Source organism: Pelophylax lessonae (assembly GCF_965119305.1).
Source record: "Pelophylax lessonae genome assembly, contig: HAP1_SCAFFOLD_524, whole genome shotgun sequence".
In the NCBI taxonomy this organism is placed as follows: Eukaryota; Metazoa; Chordata; class Amphibia; order Anura; family Ranidae; genus Pelophylax; species Pelophylax lessonae.
In genome coordinates this window covers 60,803-73,750 of record NW_028119821.1, presented here as the reverse complement: position 1 = coordinate 73,750, position 12,948 = coordinate 60,803, and the positions used below count along the sequence as shown (strand labels likewise).

General features: G+C 44.3%; 5 protein-coding genes across 5 annotated transcripts; 3 read left to right on the top strand and 2 right to left on the bottom strand.

Annotated features, from left to right (window-relative positions):
• Positions 1 to 208: 208 nt before the first annotated feature.
• Positions 209 to 853, top strand: LOC309543930 (histone H1B-like; the record flags this gene model as incomplete). Its single annotated transcript, XM_082276338.1, has 1 exon — positions 209 to 853. The coding sequence occupies one exon, from the start codon at positions 209 to 211 to the stop codon at positions 851 to 853; it is 645 nt and encodes a 214-aa protein (XP_082132464.1).
• Positions 854 to 3,220: 2,367 nt separating this feature from the next.
• On the bottom strand, positions 3,221 to 3,639 carry LOC309543928 (histone H3.2; the record flags this gene model as incomplete). The annotated part of the gene is made up of 1 exon (XM_082276336.1): positions 3,221 to 3,639. The coding sequence occupies exon 1, from the start codon at positions 3,629 to 3,631 to the stop codon at positions 3,221 to 3,223; it is 411 nt and encodes a 136-aa protein (XP_082132462.1). The 5' UTR covers positions 3,632 to 3,639.
• A 2,942-nt stretch (positions 3,640 to 6,581) lies between these two features.
• LOC309543938 (histone H4) lies at positions 6,582 to 6,893 on the top strand (the record flags this gene model as incomplete). Its single annotated transcript, XM_082276344.1, has 1 exon — positions 6,582 to 6,893. One exon carries the CDS (start codon positions 6,582 to 6,584, stop codon positions 6,891 to 6,893), a length of 312 nt encoding a protein of 103 aa, XP_082132470.1.
• Positions 6,894 to 8,284: 1,391 nt separating this feature from the next.
• Positions 8,285 to 8,677, bottom strand: LOC309543941 (histone H2A type 1-like; the record flags this gene model as incomplete). The annotated part of the gene is made up of 1 exon (XM_082276347.1): positions 8,285 to 8,677. The coding sequence occupies one exon, from the start codon at positions 8,675 to 8,677 to the stop codon at positions 8,285 to 8,287; it is 393 nt and encodes a 130-aa protein (XP_082132473.1).
• A 324-nt stretch (positions 8,678 to 9,001) lies between these two features.
• On the top strand, positions 9,002 to 9,382 carry LOC309543940 (histone H2B 1.1; the record flags this gene model as incomplete). The annotated part of the gene is made up of 1 exon (XM_082276346.1): positions 9,002 to 9,382. One exon carries the CDS (start codon positions 9,002 to 9,004, stop codon positions 9,380 to 9,382), a length of 381 nt encoding a protein of 126 aa, XP_082132472.1.
• Positions 9,383 to 12,948: the final 3,566 nt, after the last annotated feature.

Sequence of the window (12,948 nt, the reverse complement as noted above, 5' to 3'; positions counted from 1 at the left end):
TCGGTTTTCTATCTACTGGGGAAACACAACAAGAGAGAGAAGATTCTCCAACTACTCCATGATACTGAATGGGCGTGTCTGATGTGTAACCAATAGCAGAGCAGGAGGATTGTTGTGTACCGACCAATAGCAGTGCAGGACGTTTAACTATATAATCCTAGAAGAGGTGAGTGGGGAAGTTTATCTGTCCAATAGACTTTCTAGAATCATGTCTGAGACTGAGAGCGCCCCAGCCGCCGCTCCTCCAGCAGAGCCCGCCGCCAAGAAGAAGGCGACTAAGAAGGCGGCAGCCGGAGGAGGGAAGAAAGGCAGCAAGAAGCCGTCCGGTCCCAGCGTGTCCGATCTCATCGTCACAGCCGTGGCCGCTTCCAAGGAGCGCAGCGGGGTCTCCCTGGCCGCCCTCAAGAAGCTCCTGGCCGCCTCAGGATACGATGTGGAGAAGAACAACAACCGCCTCAAGGTCGCCATCAGGGCGCTGGTGACTAAGGGGAGCCTCGTCCAGGTGAAAGGACATGGAGCCTCCGGATCCTTCAAGATCAACAAGAAGCAGCAAGAGGGCGACAAGGCCAAGAAAGCCCCCAAAAAGAAGCCATCAGCTGCGGCCAAAAAGCCAGCCAAGTCCCCTAAGAAACCGGCGGCCAAGTCCCCCAAGAAGGCAGTAAAATCCCCCAAGAAGTCGGCCAAGAGCCCCAAGAAACCGGCAAAGGCTGCAGCTGCCAAGAAGGTGACAAAGAGCCCCAAGAAGCCCAAAGCTGCACCCAAGCCCAAAAAAGCCGCCAAGAGTCCGGCTAAGAAGGCGGCCAAACCCAAGGCAGCAGCCAAGCCCAAGAAGGCCGCTCCGAAGAAGAAATAAATCCAAGCAGCCGGAGGCCTCCTTCATCTACACCCCCCAAAGGCTCTTCTCAGAGCCACCCACCTCCTCCTAACAGAGCTACACATACCTACCTACACCCACCTCCTCCTAACAGAGCTACACATACCTACCTACACCCACCTCCTCCTAACAGAGCCACACATACCTACCTACACCCACCTCCTCCTAACAGAGCCACACATACCTACCTACACCCACCTCCTCCTAACAGAGCCACACATACCTACCTACACCCACCTCCTCCTAACAGAGCCACACATACCTACCTACACCCACCTCCTCCTAACAGAGCCACACATACCTACCTACACCCACATCATCCTAACAGAGCCACACATACCTACCTACACCCACCTCCTCCTAACAGAGCTACACATACCTACCTACACTCACCTCATCCTAACAGAGCCACACATACCTACCTACACCCACCTCCTCCTAACTGAGCTACACATACCTACCTACACCCACCTCCTCCTAACAGAGCTACACATACCTACCTACACTCACCTCATCCTAACAGAGCCACACATACCTACCTACACCCACCTCCTCCTAACTGAGCTACACATACCTACCTACACTCACCTCATCCTAACAGAGCCACACATACCTACCTACACCCACCTCCTCCTAACTGAGCCACACATACCTACCTACACCCACCTCCTCCTAACTGAGCCACACATACCTACCTACACCCACCTCCTCCTAACAAAGCTACACATACCTACCTACACCCACCTCCTAACTGAGCCACACATACCTACCTACACCCACCTCCTCCTAACTGAGCCACACATACCTACCTACACTCACCTCCTCCTAACTGAGCCACACATACCTACCTACACCCACCTCCTCCTAACTGAGCCACACATACCTACCTACACCCACCTCCTCCTAACAGAGCCACACATACCTACCTACACTCACCTCCTCCTAACAGAGCCACACATACCTACCTACACTCACCTCATCCTAACAGAGCCACACATACCTACCTACACTCACCTCCTCCTAACAGAGCCACACATACCTACCTACACCCACATCATCCTAACAGAGCCACACATACCTACCTACACTCACCTCCTCCTAACAGAGCCACACATACCTACCTACACCCACGGCACACAGTGCTCCGCATCTCTTCTACACATCTAATAGCACACAGACATCAGAGATGGGCGCTGATCAATATTTCCTCATCTAGATCATTCACTTGTTTTAGTATGTAAAAGTTTAAAGGAGAATCATTCTAATGATCGGGAGATCTCATCCTCCGCTCATCTTACAATGATTAGGAAGTCTCCTGTGTTGAGAATGTTATAACTTTTTGAGAAGATAAATCTGTATGATTACCTAAAAGCTCCTATTGGCTGATATATATATATAATTTATATTCAATTGCCTGCCAATATTTTAATGGTTTAAAATATTTGCAGTAACAGTGGAACCCCCAACATGGGCGTCGTGCGATAATAAGTAAAGAGAAACTACTGCTCGTAATCCCCCCCCCCCCCCCCCTATCCTCATATCCGTACACAATAGTGCTGAGTGAGGGATGGGCAGGAAAATGAATCTCCATACAGATGAATTGTTTTCCTCTCCAATCCCGGATGTATTCTTCCCTGTAATGTGTCCGTGTGTGATCTCCTGTGATGACACAGTTCTAGTATGGGGGGAGGGGAGATAGAGGAAAATCCCTCCTGATCCCCATAGTGACATCTCCATGTGGACTGTGTAAGGTTTACCCCCCTCCCCCCACAAATTAAATGGGCTGATTGGTCATCAGCTCTCTAAGCACGATTCCTAATGACTCGAGATCGATTCCATTGTTTGAAATAAGAAATTATTACGTTTCTAGAAAATGCAACTATGTGTCTCCTGAGAGAATGGGAACCAAAGAGACAAAGATTGTTTAATCTGTTCCTAGGAAAGTGTGTTTTACCGTTAAATATTGTAACATTGTATCTATTAGGGAAGATATAGAGGAAGTGTGAATTGTGTTACAGATGAGTTCCATTGTATTTATTACAATAAATCGGCAAGAGAAAGGATGTCCCTTCTAGATGAGAAATGTGAATGTTTTCTGTGTAATTATATTAGAGGTGAGCTTTACTTCCACACTGAGCTTCGGAGCGCAGAGAAGGGAGAGAAAAGAAAGATGTGGTGAAGGTGATCCCGGGGAATGTAGTAGCCGGTATTTTCCAGCATGTAGTCGGTGTGATGAGGTAGTATATATATATAGAGCTCTGTATATAGGAGGATGTGGTGGCTCTGAAAAGAGCCTTTGTGTTGGGATGATGGGAGTAGTAGTAGGAGTGGTGGTGCCCTTCCCTTCTATGCCCTCTCTCCGCGGATGCGGCGTGCCAGCTGTATGTCTTTGGGCATGATGGTGACTCTCTTGGCGTGGATGGCGCAGAGGTTGGTGTCCTCGAAGAGTCCGACGAGATAAGCCTCTGAAGCCTCTTGCAGAGCCATGACGGCGGAGCTCTGGAAGCGCAGGTCGGTCTTGAAGTCCTGGGCGATCTCTCGGACGAGGCGCTGGAAGGGCAGCTTGCGGATGAGCAGCTCGGTGGATTTCTGGTAGCGGCGGATCTCTCGGAGAGCCACGGTGCCGGGCCTGTAGCGGTGAGGCTTCTTGACTCCGCCGGTGGCCGGGGCGCTCTTGCGGGCGGCTTTGGTGGCCAGCTGCTTGCGGGGAGCTTTCCCTCCGGTGGACTTCCGGGCGGTCTGCTTGGTTCTCGCCATCTTTACTCAACTCTCTGCTGGAACAGTGAATGTGAGGCATTGCCGCTCTGCGGAGCCATTTATACACAGCACTGCCTTCCGATTGGACAAGTAACTCACACGCCTTTCAATGATTGGTTTTCTTAAAAAAAGCGGCATTTTTAAAATGCCCGCCAAAATCTGCACGTTATCTTTGTAAGTAGAGTCACCATCTTTGTGTGGGATGGGGGAGGGGAGTTACTTTACATCATACAAGCGATCTCTATTCTCAAAAAGAGAAAACATTCATCAGACATATCTTTATAGATTTAGGAATTATAGACTGTGAGAATGGACTGGCGGTAGATCTCTACCTTTCTATATGATGGGAAATAAAGGATTCCATGTTTCATTATCAGATCTGTGTAGGATCATGGAACTGACCTCTATCAGACATGTAGCAGTTATAGATTTCCTCATATTAAAACTAGAATAAGAAAAAAGTGAAATGACTGGTAGAAATCATGGCACTGCCAGATATGTACAATGAATCAATAACACAAATATTTCATGTCTGAAGAAGCAGATCTGTCCCCTCTTAGAAACATTGTAAACATGTTGCTGGTTTCTAGTTACAAAGTAAATGAAATTCTCTTCGGAGTATTGAATGGCTGAGGATCCTTTCTATCAGTTTTCCTTCCTGCCAAATGAGAAAATATTCATCAGAAATATGATATAAAATAAAAAAAGATCGGAGATTCCTAATCGGTGTAAGAATTAGAAGATCTGAGATTGGACAGTTTTTCTCCATAATACAGTAAATGAGATGACAGAAAATCCTCCTCCGATCTCACTGATCTGATTATTCCGTTCTTAGTGAATAACAAGTAGAAAGTTGACTTGCACAGCTTATTCCATCCAGCACAATTCTGTACTAACATGGAGGGACAGATCTCTGAGCAGACAATGAATCGTCCCCCCAGCATTGCCCTCCCTGCTCCGGGCAGATCTGGGATCAGTCGGTGTCATTGTTTCCAGATGGATCAGCGCTCAGGAAGTTTTCTATCAGATCCATTTGAATGAAATTGAACTAAACTGCTCCAATGTATTCTCTATGGAGGAGAAACACTGACACCTGCTGGTAAAAAGAGGAATGACTTCCGTGCGGGGATCTGTGAAGAGATACAATGTAATTTCATGGCTTCCTTTCCGAATCCATAGGAACAGAATAAAACGGATAAGTGTGTGCAGTTTGATAACAGAATTACAATTCATAGCTGAAGATCTGAGGAAATGGCATCCAGACTGCAAAATTTATCGGATTATTTTGCATGTTTTTTTTGTGTCAGATAAAACCTTTAGAAGTCGGCAGATGAGGGATCGCTCGGTGCGATCATTATTTCTAGATGTCCCATGTGGATCAGTATTAAATCCTAACACCTATTGCTGAATTCCCCTTTCAATCAAATCCCTGTGTAATAATTATAATAGGTGTGCCGCTACTGCACCTTTCACACATAGATAGATAGATTTTCGGTCTATCTATCTATCTATCTATCTATCTATCTATCTATCTATCTATCTATCTATCTATCTATCTATCTATCTATCTATCTATCTATCTATCTATCTGTCTATCATCTTATGTGGATCTAAGATCGATCTGTAATGAATGATCAATTTGTCTATACAGTGGTACACCTCTAATTAAACAAGTAGGCTAAAAGATCTGATTGCTGAGAATGGGGCATGTTTGATCCAGGGTGTATTGCTGCAGAATAACACATTAACTGATACAGTGCAATGATGTGGTGAGATTGGTTGGTGTATGAGCACTGAGGGATGGAATTGGTTTGTACCCCTCTGGTTATGTGCAGCAGCTGTGCAGGGTCCTATCCCATTCTAATAGAAGATGATGAGAGATCCGGGATTCTGGAGACATAATACATTGTGTGACATCTCATCTGTTCCAGGACTCTGGGGGAACATGACTTGTGAGAGATCAGCAAAGGGTTCTAGATGTCACAATCTATCCGTGCAGTGTATGACCGGAAGGAACCCAGAGCCGAGCGTTCATTGTGGGGACTTTATATAGTAATCTGGATAGGAAGGTCACCAGTGGAAGGTGTTAGAACATCTGTTATAAACAGGAGGATGGATTGAGGGGAGAACTTTATATGCAGGAAGCGTTAATGGTCTATGAAGTCTTCTCTGGTCAAAATATGTAATAAAAAGTCGGCTAAACGATTGTGATAATTATTGGGAAGGAAATGGATTTCTAGAAAATATTGGAAAACTGATAATTCTTCATAAGACAATTGTCTAAATGTTGGGGTGGTTGGAAGAATTTTAGTTTCCATATTGATGGAAAAAAAAAGGGGGAGGGCAGTTGTATGGACATTTGAGTGCGCTCACATCTCTGGTATTCTTCTTTCTTTTTTCCGGTTGGGGTCATTTATCTAGGAGATCTGCACTCTACTAAAAGCTGGGAGGTATTATGTCTCGTTTTGGGTGGGGTGGGGGTGTTACAAATGCTGCATTTTATGGTATTTTTGCGATTTCTATGTACTTCATAATATATTATTTTATATATTCTTTTTTTATATTAGGATACTATTATATTTTATTCACTGAATGTGAATATTCCGATGTCTGAGTATGTAGTGAGGACATTTATTTGGAGGATCCTGGGTGACGTCAGAGACATGACCTCACCAGTAATGATGATCAGGTAACATCCAATGGTCACCCAAAAGGAGTGAAATGTTGTTCTTTCTATTGAACAAAGAGCATCATCGAGCGGGAAATTCAAATCACGGAACTGCTGAGGATTGGATGATTGAGAGCACAGAGAGGCGGACTTATTGTGACGTCTGGACGCGCCCTCCTCCAACCCCTCCCCCTTATTCTCCATCAGGTCCGCCTATGCTGCATATAAAGCGAGGCTGGGTGCTTTTACTTCACATTCGTCTGATACACGAAGAGCTTGGAGATGTCTGGTCGCGGTAAAGGAGGAAAGGGTCTGGGGAAAGGAGGCGCTAAGCGCCACAGGAAGGTGCTCCGGGACAACATCCAGGGCATCACCAAACCCGCCATCCGACGTTTGGCCCGCAGAGGGGGTGTCAAGCGCATCTCCGGTCTCATCTATGAGGAGACCCGCGGAGTGCTCAAAGTCTTCCTAGAGAATGTCATCCGCGATGCCGTCACCTACACCGAGCACGCCAAGAGGAAGACCGTCACCGCCATGGATGTCGTCTATGCGCTCAAACGCCAGGGCCGCACTCTCTACGGATTCGGAGGCTAAACCCCAACATCCACCGACCCACTTCACCCCAACAAAGGTCCTTCTCAGGGCCACCCACCTTCTCCTACAAAGAGCTGTAACCATTTATTTCTCTTAGATCAACTTTTATCATGTCGGAATGAAAGCTTTTTAGCTAAACACACTTGGAATACAACAGATCGAAGCGATCTAGTGTTTATATTCTCTCCGCTTACAATATCGTTAGATCACTTTATTATTTTTCAGCTAGCTTGTTGAGACACCGATAAACCCCTTTCTTAGGCATTATTTCCAGTCACCTCACATTTCTTTATAGAAAAATTCGGGGTGTGATAAGGGGACAATAAATATCGCTCAGTGACATTTCTAGATGATCATTACTCTATTTTCTCATCATAAAGAAAGGTAGAAGTCATGTGACTGTCGTGTTCTGTGTATAGCGGTGGATTCCGAGCACTTGCAATAAAGGACATTTTTTGGTCAGTAATAATCCGGTCACCCCTCTCTAATCTGATTGAAATTAAAGTGTTGATGTTTTTCCAATCAAAGTTCTCCTCTGCTGATCTCAGTATTCAGGGTCGGATTTGGCGGTATAAAAGAAATGGATTTTTGTGTAACGATTTACACAATTCAGGCGGGTGAAATTTGAAATATTGGCCAATCAGAGTTGTGGGAGATCCCACAGCCAGCCACTAATGTCTTTCCTATGAGTACAAAGAAAGTGTGCGCTCCCTCTCCTTTCTCAGAGTAGAGGTCACGTGTTCAGTGACTTTCTAATCATCTCTACAGCAGGGCGGACTCTGAAGTATCAAACAACAAAACGGACGTTTATCAATGTATGGATTATCGTTGTGAAATAAAGGGACCGTTGATGAATGTTCCACAATAGAAGCTGCTGTATTATCGTGATGGTAGATGGGAAGTGTAAAGAGAATTGTGGCGGGAAACATGAAGATTGCAGCAATCAGAACTGTGAGATTCCATGAGAGATGACATGACAATGTATATTTGTGTTGCGGTGAGAGTGAAGGAGGAGGGGGGGGGGGGATTGTTATTTCTAGAATGATTTGTGATGATGAGAAGTAAAGGATGGAGGAGAATGAAGAGGAGTCCCTGTAATGAGAGGACATTGCTCTATAAAAAGGGACACTGAAAGCGTTCCAATATAAACATCTATCATCATTTCTTATTACTGCCACGTGTCATCCTAAGACATTGTTCCCCCCCATGGGGAATCACACCTTCTAGTCATAGTAAGTATTTTATTTCCTACCTGGAAAATAAATGCAATCTTTCATTGTTACAATTAGATCTCCGAATAACAATGTAGATGTATGCAGCTCTATGTATGGATGGGTGGGTGGCTCTTAAAAGAGCCGTTGTGTTGGGTGACGTGGATGAACCGGTGGGGATTACTTGGTCTTGGCGGCCTTGTGGCTCTCGGTCTTCTTGGGCAGCAGCACGGCCTGGATGTTGGGTAGGACTCCTCCCTGGGCGATGGTGACGCCCCCGAGCAGCTTGTTGAGCTCCTCGTCGTTGCGGACTGCCAGCTGGAGGTGTCGGGGGATGATGCGGGTCTTCTTGTTGTCGCGGGCGGCGTTACCGGCCAGCTCGAGGATCTCAGCGGTGAGATACTCGAGGACGGCGGCCAGATAAACGGGAGCTCCGGCCCCAACCCGCTCGGCATAGTTACCCTTCCTGAGCAGACGGTGAACACGACCGACTGGGAACTGCAGACCAGCCCGGGATGATCGGGTCTTGGCCTTAGCCCGAACCTTTCCTCCTTGTTTGCCGCGGCCAGACATGTCTCTGTGATATTGGAGTTCTCAAAGAGATATGAATGGCTGCAGCCGCTCCCTTTCCTGTTATACTTTGAATGATATGACGTCTCGCTCTATGATTGGCCACGTTTGAAGCCAGCCAATGCTCTCTAGGTTTGCATCTAGACCAATCGGTAAACGAGGAAGGAAAGCATGACGTCACTCCCCATCACATGACCATGTCTTCCAATAGAAGAGTGAGGAGGAAGGCAGCTCATTTGCATAGGACAGCCTATATAAGCAGCACATGAGGGCAGCGCCAGTACACTTTATCTTCTCAGAGCGGAGAAAACATTCTTATCCCTTATCATGCCTGAACCAGCCAAGTCCGCCCCTGCGCCCAAGAAGGGCTCCAAGAAAGCCGTGACCAAGAGCCAGAAGAAGGACGGCAAGAAGCGGAGGAAGAGCAGGAAGGAGAGTTATGCCATCTACGTCTACAAGGTGCTCAAGCAGGTCCACCCCGACACCGGCATCTCCTCCAAGGCCATGAGCATCATGAACTCCTTCGTCAATGACATCTTCGAGCGCATCGCCGGCGAAGCTTCCCGCCTGGCTCATTACAACAAGCGCTCCACCATCACCTCCCGGGAGATACAGACCGCTGTCCGCCTCCTCCTGCCCGGAGAGCTGGCCAAGCACGCCGTCTCCGAGGGCACCAAGGCTGTCACCAAGTACACCAGCGCCAAGTAATACCCCTCCCCCATCCATCACCCCAACAACACACAAAGGCTCTTCTAAGAGCCACCCACATACTAAACAACCGAGCTGTCATACAATTTTTATGTATCGTACAATTTATTACTTTTACAAGTTTTAGCTCTTCGGATAATTTAAAATGAACTCAAAATAGCATCATTAATAATCTTGAGATGAGAAGTAGGTCGGTCAGACTGGAAGGGGAATGAATAAAACCTTCTAATCTCATCCTTCTTTATTGCAGAGATCGTCTCCCCTTTCTGGCTCTATACATTTCCTATTCCTCGCCTTGTACTGCACACACCCAACTGCTCTAATCACCTCTGCTGCATTGTTACAATGAGAGATTCTCCGCAATCTCCCGCCTTACATTGTTCCTTTATCTGGGAAGATCGTGAAGCTTTTATTCCGCAACACAATGGGGGATAGAAGCAAGAAAAGTGAAACATTATATCTGCTCAGTCATCTCAGATCGGCTAATCCGACACTGACAATTATTCATAGAAAATATCACTCTTTCCCGGACAGTCCCTTCAATTCCAGGAAATATATATGTAGAAATATTATTGTTCTGTTTTAAGGTTTGATTTTGCACATCAGAATACAGAAGTTGCTCTGTTATTGGATGTTTGTTATAGAGAACTATGAGAAGTCTACGGAACAAATATTTTCTAGGCTGAAAACGGAGATAAATCTCCTAATAAAATTCTTTGGATTCCTCATAAAGACATCCCTGCCTAAATAAGACTGATAATGAAACCGCTCACAGTTCTGATTGGCTCAGATCTGAAATAGCTATTTTCAAATTTCCCGCCTGAATTGTGAAAACGTTACAGAGAAATAATCAACCCCATTATAACACCAAATCCCACACTGAGATCATCAGAGGAGATATTTATCCGATAAACATCTTTAACACTTTATTTTCAGGCAGATTCGATTAATATGGAATAAACAGAAATAGAAATGAAAGATTATTGAATAATGTAAAACATTTCCATATGTTCAAAATGCAGAATCCCTACCCCCCCCCCCCCCCACACACACACACACACACACTGCTACATACAGAACATGATAGTGAGATTACTTCTCTCATAGATCTCTACCTTTCTATGTGATTGGAAATAAAGTATTACATGTTTCATTATCAGATCTGTATATGATCGGGGAACTGGCCGATAATTAATGTTTCATTTTTCAGACATGACATGTAGCCGTTACGGATTTCCCCCCTACATCCTAAAATAAAGGAAAAGTGAAAGGGCTGGTAAAAATCTGTAGTAATCACAACACTGCCAGATAAATATATACAAATAATCAATAAACACAGTTTTTGTAACTAGATATCAGAAAAATGTTAACAATGTGTCTAAGTAAGTGAAATTCTCTGCAGAGTATTGAATGGCTGTGACCCCGCCCCTTCCATCAGTCTTCCATCAGGTCAGCTTTTTCTTATAAGCAAGAATGCAGGCCTTTTTTTTTTTTTTTTTTTTACAGTAATATTGTATAAATATGAAATTGTTATGATGTGTGACAGATGAATGTTTTCTGTGTAATCTCCAAGGAAGAACGAGGAAACCGCAGTAAAGGAAGAATAGCGCCAAATATGAACAGGGAATGGATGAAGAGAGGATTTCTGTACAATTCACTGTTTCCTTCATTTCTATTACTTGTGCAAGTAAAGTCTTCTATTTATTGTTGTAGTCCCACCCCCTCCCCCATATAATGTGAAAAATAGAATTAGGGTAATGCGAATTTTCCTGACCCTACAACAGCTCCAGAATAGGTGGAAGGAAAATCAATCAATGTTGTCTCTATTAGATCATCACAAATATGTTTAAAAACAGCAAAATGTATTGCAGTTAGTGCTGAGCTCCGACTATGTCACCCCGGAGTCATCTACTGATCCATCAAACGGTTCTCTGCACCTTATCATTGGATTATGGGTCCCATATCCCAACAATGTGTCTAATCTAAAGGATGGAGGGCAATGGACACCAAGGAGATCACCTGCTTATCTAAACTCACATCAATTCAATGTGTTATATTAGACTTTAAAATCATATGAAAAAAAAAAAAAACTTAATTGCTGTTAGGACGGACAGGTGTCATTATAGCACATTGTCCCCCCACCCGGATCACAATTTTCGGTGTCTAATTATACAATCAGATCTCCCACACATGTATGTCCGGCTCCTTCTTAGATAGAAGTGGGTGACTCTGAGAAGATCCGTTGGGTTTGGTAATTAAAAAAAAAAAAAAAAAAAAAAAATGATTGGGTTTACTTGGCGGGCTTGTGGCAGTAATCTTCGAGGATTTTACCGCTTTGGAGGAAATATTTGGAAGCTGAAAACCGACACAAGTGACGTCATTTTGGAGGAAGATGAACAGATCTATGAATAGAACTTCTACAATGTCGGCTTTAGCGGTATAATGCGGCTGAATCTTCCTAACGGCCAGTAGAATTATGGCGGGAGATTTAAATATAGCAACTCGGAGCCATCATAGGCGTGGTCTATTAATAGCAAATTGGGGAAATAATTTCTGGAAATATGGAGTACAATGTGTTCTGACATTGGAGCTCTATGTAGGTGTGCATGGTTTTGGTTGGATGAGTTTAGCGGGGAGTAGACGATCAGCATAGAAAAGATTGGAAGTAAAAGAGATGAGAGAATGATGTCCTGTGATCACATTTCCCCTCATTACTATTCACCTGCATTACAAGTCTGAGTGCGATAAGAAGACAAAGTGTTTGCCTTTAGAGTGCACTTCATCTGACAGTAATAATACAATTTATCACATTAATAAAATATATCCTTATTTAAGAATAGGAATAAATGCTGCGTATGTCCGGCTCTTTGTACAGAGATGTGGGTGACATGTTTGTGAGGCTTCAATAAATATATAATAGTCATAATAATTTATTTCTATATATTCTATATTTTTTTGCGGAGATCATCTCCACTTTCTAGCCATTTCCTATTCATCTCCTTGTACTGCACACACCGAGGTGTTGTACCTGGAATGACCACAAGGTGGCAGAGGTTACTAAACTTTTTTTTTTTTTTTTTTTTTTTTTTTTTTTTTTTTAATTTCAATAAATTTTATTAGAGAGTAACAAAGACAAATAACAATGGAAGTGATACAATAGTGAAGGCTATTTTACAACAAATAATGGTTGAAAAATGGAGGTCAACTGTAGCAGGTGGATACCCAGCCCTCAATGCTATGAAAACATCTAGGGTTAAGTCATGAGAAAAGTAGACAAACCTACATGCTATAAGAGAACAAAAAGTGGTCACCATCTAGTAAGTGCAGGGGATAGCCCCCAAAACCGTAGGGAGCCCCCACCCAAGACACCCCTAAAGGGAGCAAACTGTGTCTCGGAGGAGTCTCACCACGTGTGAACTGCAAAATCGTATAGTGACCCAAAAAAAAAAAAAAAAAATAAATAAATAAACTGCAAGGGAGAACAACCTACAAGAATGCCATCTACCAACCCTAGATGAAAGAGGCACGGGGCCCCAACTTCAGGTGTGTAAAGGTACGATGAAAGC